Raw genomic sequence first — 8,929 nt, 5'->3', positions numbered from 1 at the left:
GTTGTGTTACCAAACTTGATTTGGGATTTGTAATTTCCAGTTTCTTTTTCTGTTATTCTCCCATGTTTTTAATACAATTTTACTTTTTATTTATTATTATCTTGATTTTATTTATATGAGATATAGTATATATTAAATTAAATAAGGATAAAATTAAAAAAGTTGTTGAACTGAGAGTTAATAAAATCTAAAATTTTTTTAATTTGTATAAAATATTTTAAAAATCATTTATAAATATGAAAAGAATAGAAAAAGAAACTGAAAATTGTAAATTCCAAATCAGGTTTGATAACATAATTTTATTTGGTATTGATAAGTTTGAATTTACAAATAATAATAAATTTTTGTTGATATTCTTTGTTTAGTATTTACAAAATTTAGTTTCTGTTTTTGTCTTTTTTTTTATGACCACTTCTTTTTTTTTTTTTTTTTTATGACCATCTGTTTTTGTCATTATTCCTTCAGGAATTTAGTTTTTTCGAACAAAGAATTTAGATTTTCAAAAAGCTTTCGCCTTTCGGGAACGCTCGCCATTGCCAATTGGTTCGACCATGGCCATGGCTCCGGAGCTTGAGAGCAGCTTGAACCTCACGCAGGAGAGAAGTAAGGAGAGAGTGAGCTTAGAAGGAGAGAAAGTGATATTGGTTCGATACATGGAAGCCCACGTGCCGAAGTATCACCAGTGGATGCAAGAACCGTCTCTTCTTGAAGCTACAGGGTCTGAGCCTCTTACACTCGATCAGGAGTACCAGATGCAGCTTTCATGGTCTCAAGACCCTGACAGTTATTCTTTTTCTCCTTTCTCTCTTCCCATTTATATCTGAGTTTTAATTTACTGAGAAGATTGTGGGCGGCTTTTGCAGAGCTGACCTCTTTGTGGATATTCTATCCCATCTTGGGTACATTTGTGAAAGAGAGAGTTTGTGTACTGGGTTTTCGTGTCTTTCCTTTTTCTTTTTTTTTTCCCTTTCTTATTTCAATTTTTCGGGGAAATTTTTTTGCAACTTGCGTGAACAGTATGGAAATTGGCTTTATTTCTAAGCATTGTCATCAGGTAGAGGAGTTTTTGAACCTTGATGTCCTAAGGATCGTTATGGATTGTTTTATTGTGCAGAGGAGACCTTCATTGTATTGGATAAGGACCTGGTTGTTGGAGAGTTTACACATGGAGAGCCCCATGTTGAAGGTACCTTAAATTTTCAGCCTTCATAATTTTGAACTTCTCTTTGGTTGAGATAAACATTAAGAGAAAGAAGGGGAATAGAATTTCATGCTTGTAACTCTGGATTTGCTTTTGATTGAATAAAGAGAAGTTCTTCACTTGATGGCTATTATTCTTTTCATGCTTCTTCATCTGTAGTAATGATGTTCCTTGGATTACATGTTTCAGCCAATCTTTCTCCTATTCCATTTTAATTTTTACTGCCTAAATGCTTAATAGAGTATATCATTTCTTTAATCTGTGTGTACTGCTCATATTATGCATACCAGAATATATTGCAGAGTATCGACCTTGTTTCAAGCAACTAATTTGTTATGATCTTTGTATAGGTCTATAAATAGGTACTTTATTGATGTTTTTATGAGATTATTGTGGCAATTTCTTTTAGTGCTGATACATGTTCATTGCAAATAAAGCAGTTAAGAGCACACACCAATCTGCCAGTATGCAGATTTAACAAACGCAACGTTGAACACTCAGAGAGTCCAGTGATAAAATATTTTATAAAGAGAACGAGGATGATAAAACCCAGCTAAATAAGCACATCCTTTGTGGCATTATTGGCTAACCAATCTACAGCTAATTTAGGATGATTACTGACCCAAGCAAAAAGAAATATTAATAAAATTACTATTAAGAGAGGAAATATCCTCAAGCAAAGCGGTACTGCTCCATTCTGTAGCAATATGATCTCCTTTAACGGCTTTAACCATTGAATGACAGTCAGATTCTACAATTATGTTATTCAAATGTAGTTCAAGAGACATCAGAATAGCTGTGTTCATAGCCAAGATGAGGACATTGAAGCATAATAATCTTTAACATTTCTACCACGGTGATTCAGACACCTGTGCCAGCTATCGTTGTAGGACATATGACAGAGCTATCTTCGTTAACCTTGACAATTTGTCACTTGTTCACACTGACAAGAATTAGTGTGTTAAAAATCTGATGAAATTCGAGCAGTTGGACGTGATGCCTGGGTGCAGTTGCATTCCAATATTCATTACTCTGGGGTTAATGATAAGGCTGTCCTCTCATTATCCTGTTTTGGGAACTGTTCAACCAGGTATGTCAGAGATAAGAGACTTGGGGACAGCTAAACGAATCATCAGTAACTGCATTGGACTTATACGACTCAATTTGAACGTGCAGACTTCCACTTTTATTTAATAAATTTCTGCCTCTTCCACATGGATTCTTCAAAGAGATGTGCAGCATAGGCATTCAATCTCCATCAGAATGACATGCACCCCTCTGCACATGATTCGTTACGGTATTCTCAATAGAGTAGGTATTTCCTCCAGTAGTAACTGTTGGCGCTTTGACATACCACCTATTAAGGAGTTCCGCATCCTGTAGTTAGTTGCACTATGAGTTGCCTCTTCCAGATTACTCGCTTATATAAGATCCAAATTTTTTAGTTGATCCGCTCCTTTTTATAAGATGCAGCTTGGGATTGTTTGAACATTGAATGTTTATCAAGTTTACCCCTAATTAATTTTATCTATTGCATTAATTAAAAAGTTTGCTGAGAATTATATTTACAAGAGGGGAGAGAGATGATGCTTTAAAAAGTTGCCTCTATTCTCTCTCATTATCTTTTTCCATGCATTGTTTTCATCTTTTTTCTCACTATTTCTCTCTCTCACTTACCCTCTTATAAATAAGGCCATATTTGGGGGAAAAAACAATACATTTCTTATATATTTATTACTTTTTTTTTTAAACTGATGTTAACAGATTTCTTGAATCATAAAATTTAGTTATTTGAATCTTATAAAAAGACTGTAGGGAGTAATTATTTAATGTCGAGCTCTTGTTGGTGGGACACCCATAATATTCTGTAGGCTGAGATCGCACAAACTTGAACCTTATGAAAAGTTACGAGAGTTAGATATTCTGACCAACTTCCACGATATTCAATCCAATCTGCAAATGCCTGTCCTATGACTAATGTATGCATCACTCTGAGCGTCCGAATCTAAGGCAAGATATTTTCAAATCGCTACCTCATTTTCCATCTGTATCCCTTACAACATTTGTATTGGCAAAACATGAAGTTGAGTAAGTAATGAAGCACTGATGGGTTATTACTCATTGACTAATATGCAACAGTTGCTAAGAAGAAATTATTGAGGCAATGGAGGAAGGGGAAGAGAATTTGAAATAAGGAATGAAAGGATGGCAAAGAATGTCAGATGTCATTTGACTTGGAGCTGTTTAATAGTGCAGAGCCAAATTAATTGAATCAGTGTAATTCTTGCAAGCAGCAATTAGCCTTCGGTCTCTTGAAAAACATAAAACGTACTAGGAAGATTTATCTATTCATTTTTTATTAATTCTGCACATTTTTTTTTGGTGCACAATTCTGCAGACATTAGTTGTTTTATATTGTTCATTTTTTTATATTTGAAAATGCCTCTGATAAATTCATTACTGGTGCATGTATGATGCAAGGTTCCATTGATATGTTGTGAGTATGTGAACAGTAACATTATAAAATAGAGTTACAGTGAGTTAGCTGCCTTGTAGTAAACACTTCGGAATTTTTCCTACTCTATATTTTTTTCATGGTAGGTTACTCTTCCAGGTATTTTTCCAGAAGCTACACCTCATATTTTATTCTTGTTTACAAACAATAGTGATTGTTAACGAGTTTTTATGAGGAGATATGATACTAGTTGCTAAACAAAACTCCAGAGGTCACAAAAAAAATTCATCATGTGTACATCATTTGGCAGAATAGTTGGCAAGTACAGAATTGTTTCAAATTTACCAGAAACATTGGATACAATTACATCCTTGATGGTCTTTAAAAGATAAAAGGCTATAAATTTTGCTGGACTCATGTATAGATATAGTCGGCCCTTTTAGAGCTCCAAATATTTTGTTAAAGGGAGTTAATAATATGCCCCATTTTCAGCTATGGTTGGTGATGTAAATATATTCATGAATGACTTGGATAATCCTCAGATGGCAGAGATTGAGATAATGATTGCTGAACCAAAGAGGTACTTGGCTTGACTTTCTTATCATAATTGCGTGGATTTGTTCTTATATGTTAATAGGCATACTCGTCTTTTTAGCTGTTTTCATGTTGTCTATGTTCCATATTTCCTTCCTTCTATAGCAAGTGAATTTCCATTGCTTGGGTGGGGATGTGGATAGCGTGAGATAGAGAGGTAACGCTGCTGCTTATTTAAGAAAATTGAGATGGGGCTGTTGCATTACCATTTTTAAGCTCTAGTTAATGACTTGATATGTAAAATAAGATGAGGAGATAGTAATTGGTAATGGTTGGGGAACATAGATCAAAATTGGGCATATGGTCTTATGAATTTATGTTCAGTGATAACCTTATATTGAGCCAAGCATAAAATTTCCAGACCATGAAACATTTTAGAGCGTTGACATATTACGTTAGTCATGGAATTTGGGGTATTACATTTTCTTGTTCTCATTTTCTGTTGCTTTGGTTTTTGCTAGCATAGCCGTGGTAAAGGACTTGGAAAGGAAACTGTTCTAATGATGATGGCCTTTGCAATTGAGAAGTTAGGGATCAACATCTTCCGGGCTAAAATTGGCGAATCAAATGCCGCATCCCTTAACATGTTCCAAAAATTGGTTTGTTTGCTTCCCCTTTTTTGTTCGTTGTTTGCTAGACAAACTGTAGGTCTTAGAACCAGGGATATAATTTATCTGCATGGTTATCCCACAATTTAATGCTTTGATTGGACAAATTATTATTAATTTTTCATGTAATTTAAGGGACATACTTTATTTGAATATATACTTTTCAATGATCACTCCCTCTTTCCAAGGATTTGGTCTGAAATATATTTGTCTTCCTATATGTTCATGATTGATTATGTACTGGGTTTTATGGGTAGACACTTTTTTTTGCCCAGAATTAAAAAGCTGGTGTCTGATTTTTTTGTGGCTACAAATATCTGTTTAATTCTCTAAGATTGACTAACCTTATTGGCTTTGCGTAGGGTTTTGTGCAAATTTCACATAGCAGTATCTTCAAAGAGGTGAGAATACGTTTTATATCTGTAACCACCTTAAACTTTAGAAGGATGCACTAGTTTGTGGAAAATCATTTTTTTTTAGGACATTTATTTTCTTTGATAAGATTATCCTTTCCACATAGCTGATTGATGGTTATTAGTTGCATTCGGAAAAATGTGGATTCTTGTTCTCAATTCAAATCAATCCTTAAATGGCTTCTTTCAATAACTGTATTGATCTACTTTTTACTTCATCTTGTAAACTATGCCTAAACACGTGCTTTAGTTTGAGACTTTGAGTGATGTTAATTGAAAACTCTTGGATACTAATATTTTATGTGATCTAAAACCAGAAAACCAAAGCTGAAAACCTAAAATCATAACTACTCCCTCCGTTCCTTATTATAAGAGACAAATAACCGAAGTACGTTGATCAAAAAAAACAGTTAAAATTAGTTAAGAACAATTAATGTGTAAAAAATATAATTTTTTTCTAAAAATGCCCTCATTAATAAGGAGAGAGAGCATGAGAAAGAACAATTAAATTATTAAAAGAAAGAGAAGTGGGAGGGAGAGAGAGTGTGAGTTGAAGATAATAAATATGGGTAAAATAGTAAATCAACACAAAAAAGTAGACACAACTTGTAAGTGTCTCTTATATATAGGAACATGCCATAAGCATCAAATGTCTCTTATAATAAGGAACGGAGGGAGTATTAAATATTAATTACCACTGATTAATGTAATGAGGAATGTGCAATAAGGGTATTTTGAACCTGCCATGCAAGTGATCCTCAGGCCCAAATAACAAATAAATTGAATATTGGAAACTAGGGTAGTGGTAGGAACGTCTATGCAAATGAAGGATGAAATCCTAGTAGACAAGCTTAAAACTCCCAAATTGAAGTAATTCTGTTTCTGCTTTTGATTCTCTACTGTAGGCTTTAGTGATGGGGGTGGGCTGATTTGGATGGCTAATCCCATCAGTAACTAACTATGTAAATTAAGTGCAAGTTGGTGTTCATTTATTAACTATTTAACATGATTCATAACCTAGTAGGATAAGGCTTGTTGTTGTTATATGATGTTGAAAAATGGAAATGTGAGACACATATTCTTGCTGAGGGATAAATTAAAAGATTCCTAGAAAGAGGTCCAAGGACTCAAGGACAATTTTGGTCCCTCTGGCTTGGAAGAAGTTCAATATGGTCCTGTTGATTTAAAATTAAGTTTACCTGCCCATGATCTAAAATTGTTTCTGTTCAACTCTTCGGTAACTATTTGTGAATATCTTAGCAAGAAAAACGTTGATCCGACCATTTATTTGACATCATGGCACTTGCTTATCATTTATCTTGTAGGATATCAGAATGTCAAATGATATCCAAAAATCATTTGTGGAACACTTGAAAGCCAAGTCTATCCGTCTCTCTCATTCACCCAAAATCTAACCTCACTCCATTTATTCACAAAATCACTGAATTGAACCCATCAAGGCTCCTCTCCCTTTTGCCAGACTTTTGATCCAAGTTCTTTGTGACCGAGGATCAGGAGGTTGAGAGCCTTTTGCCATTGGAGATGGCCTTGCCTTTGGATGACTCTCAAGTTTGATATTGGGCAAGACCAATGAGTTAGCTAAGTTTTCTATGAGCCCCAGGGGGTTTACCTCTTAGTTCCAAAGCTGAAGAATAATGAAACTCTGGTTTCTGCTCATCAGTTAATGTGGGTTCTATTTTTTGACAAATGAGAGGGGATGAACAAGTAGATGGCTTTCAAGCGCCTTATAATATTCTACTCATGATTTTTGGATCTTTTTTTGCATTATAGTGTGACTACAAAGTACTTAACAAATTTAAAGGCATCAATTCCTACTAAGCTTGAAGGGAAATTTTATTGAACTGCTATAAGATGTACAACACTGTATTGTAATGAATGTTGGCTGTTGAAGAGACAACAATAGCAAAAAAAAGGTAAGCAGAGGCAAAAATGCTAAGATGCATGTTTGTTCTTACAAGAAAAGACAAGATCTGAAATGATTGTGTATGAGAAAAAGTTAGGATGGGGCCTACAGAGGAGAAAAGGTAGAAAATTGATTAAGGTGATTTGCATATATGTAAATAATGGTAAAAGAGGTGCCAGTAAAGAGAGTTGAATAGATAATTTTCACCCCTATGAAAGGATATAGAGGGAGGCAAAAAAGACATTTAAGGAAATTTTCAAATGAGATCTCATGGTAAATAGTATATTTGTACAATTAGTTGCTGATAGAGCATAGTGATGTCACTAAATCTGTACAACAAGACATTACTTAGTGGGATAAGGTTTGTTATTTTCTATTATAATATTCTATATGGGAAAATGATAGGCCATTTGTAGAATTCTCCTTTTATATATCATGTTGACATTGAATAGATGAACCAAATTTAAAGTCCACCTGTCCAAAAGAATCCATCATTGCATTACTGATCTGTTTTTATTCCCCGAGTATTGAAGCTGCTTTCTTTCACTTACACAAGAGATTCATAGTTGATGGACTTGTTCACTAACTTGTCACAGGTGACTTTCGAGTTCAAAGTAACACAACCCAAGCATGAGGAGATGCTGGCTTTGATGGGTGCTGTGGTCAAATACACATGAATTCACGAAACCTTTCTGGTCATGTCACTTTTCTGTGATAGATTAAACTCTTACTAATGGTATGTGGCTCCTAGGTTGCCCAGACTATGTATAAGATTCTGAGTTTCTACGTTAATGATTAATCATTTAGCTGGTCTTGCCTTTCTCAGCTCAAACACCGAATTAAAATCTAGATGCTAACACTTATGTTTCATGTTCCATAAATTGCATGAAGCTTCCTGTTAACAAAGCATAAGCTTGTTTTAGCCTTGAATGGGAGGTTCTGGGTTCTAGCCTCAAGGTGGGCAATGTGATGTGTGTCTGTGTTTCCCTTCCCTATGGGGAGGACTAGGTTAGGAGTAAAATTTTTAAAAACATCGCATAAGCTTGTGATATTGGCTACTCCTTCCTGTCGTTTACATAGGATGTTCCATACTTTTTCACCCAGACTAAAAAAGTTGTTAGATTGCTTTTTTTTTTTTTGGTCAGAAAGCATACCAATAAACCTCATAGTGTCTTCTCAAGTTACAAGTAAGCTGTTAAAATTAAAGCATACCAATAAACCTCATAGTGTCTTCTCAAGTTACAAGTAAGCTGTTAAAATTATAGGTCTAAATGCCATAATATCTTCTAGCTGGTTAACTGCCTATTTTACACATTCTCGCTGTGCTTATGGCATAGCGCTTGGGCATAGCACTTACCTTGGGCATTCTTTTCTCCCTCCTTATGGAGTGTCATTGCAGACCAAACATAAATTCACTTACACGTAATCTTAAATAAATATACATCCAACAACCCACATGATAAAACAACTTGCATATTAATAAACAGATTAAATCTTCTCTAGTGCTTCACTTAGCCTACTCCTCCGCTAGCTTGCGTTTTCCTCTGGATGAAATTCTATGTTGATACGTAATAGAAAAAGGGTAAGATTTGGGAGAATTTTAGCAGCAAAAATCACATTTCAACATGTAAATGCATGGTTAAACCGAGCATGCAAAACAACACTTTACATATAACTGAATTGAACAACGAAGTGCAGGCCATGGCAATAACTAGGAGAAGGGATTTACATAAT

General features: G+C 34.6%; 1 protein-coding gene across 2 annotated transcripts; it reads left to right on the top strand.

The window, feature by feature from the left end:
- The first annotated feature begins 535 nt into the window (after positions 1 to 535).
- LOC114756906 (N-acetyltransferase 9-like protein) lies at positions 536 to 7,941 on the top strand. Of its 2 annotated transcripts, none has more exons than XM_028945871.1 (7): positions 536 to 783; positions 1,115 to 1,186; positions 4,149 to 4,236; positions 4,717 to 4,849; positions 5,221 to 5,259; positions 7,792 to 7,881; positions 7,914 to 7,941. In XM_028945871.1, the coding sequence occupies exons 1-6, from the start codon at positions 552 to 554 to the stop codon at positions 7,870 to 7,872; spliced, it is 645 nt and encodes a 214-aa protein (XP_028801704.1). In that variant the 5' UTR covers positions 536 to 551; the 3' UTR covers positions 7,873 to 7,881; positions 7,914 to 7,941. The 2 variants fall into 2 exon arrangements, with proteins under 2 accessions (XP_028801704.1, XP_028801703.1); XM_028945870.1 differs by having other exon boundaries at positions 7,792 to 7,884; positions 7,917 to 7,941.
- The last annotated feature ends 988 nt before the right edge of the window (positions 7,942 to 8,929 follow it).

This window comes from Neltuma alba, unplaced genomic scaffold (genome assembly GCF_004799145.2).
Source record: "Neltuma alba isolate B1F8T4 unplaced genomic scaffold, ASM479914v2 tig00010544_pilon, whole genome shotgun sequence".
Classification (NCBI taxonomy): domain Eukaryota; kingdom Viridiplantae; phylum Streptophyta; class Magnoliopsida; order Fabales; family Fabaceae; genus Neltuma; species Neltuma alba.
This window is presented reverse-complemented; position numbering and strand designations above follow the sequence as displayed.

Excerpts from the sequence above, each read along its gene's own strand:
- LOC114756906 (XM_028945871.1), top strand. The coding sequence starts at position 552 with ATGGCCATGGCTCCGGAGCTTGAGAGCAGCTTGAACCTCACGCAGGAG. Across the intron at positions 4,237-4,716 it reads ATGATTGCTGAACCAAAGAG|CCGTGGTAAAGGACTTGGAA; the intron begins GTACTTGGCTTG and ends TTGCTAGCATAG. Across the intron at positions 5,260-7,791 it reads ATAGCAGTATCTTCAAAGAG|GTGACTTTCGAGTTCAAAGT; the intron begins GTGAGAATACGT and ends AACTTGTCACAG.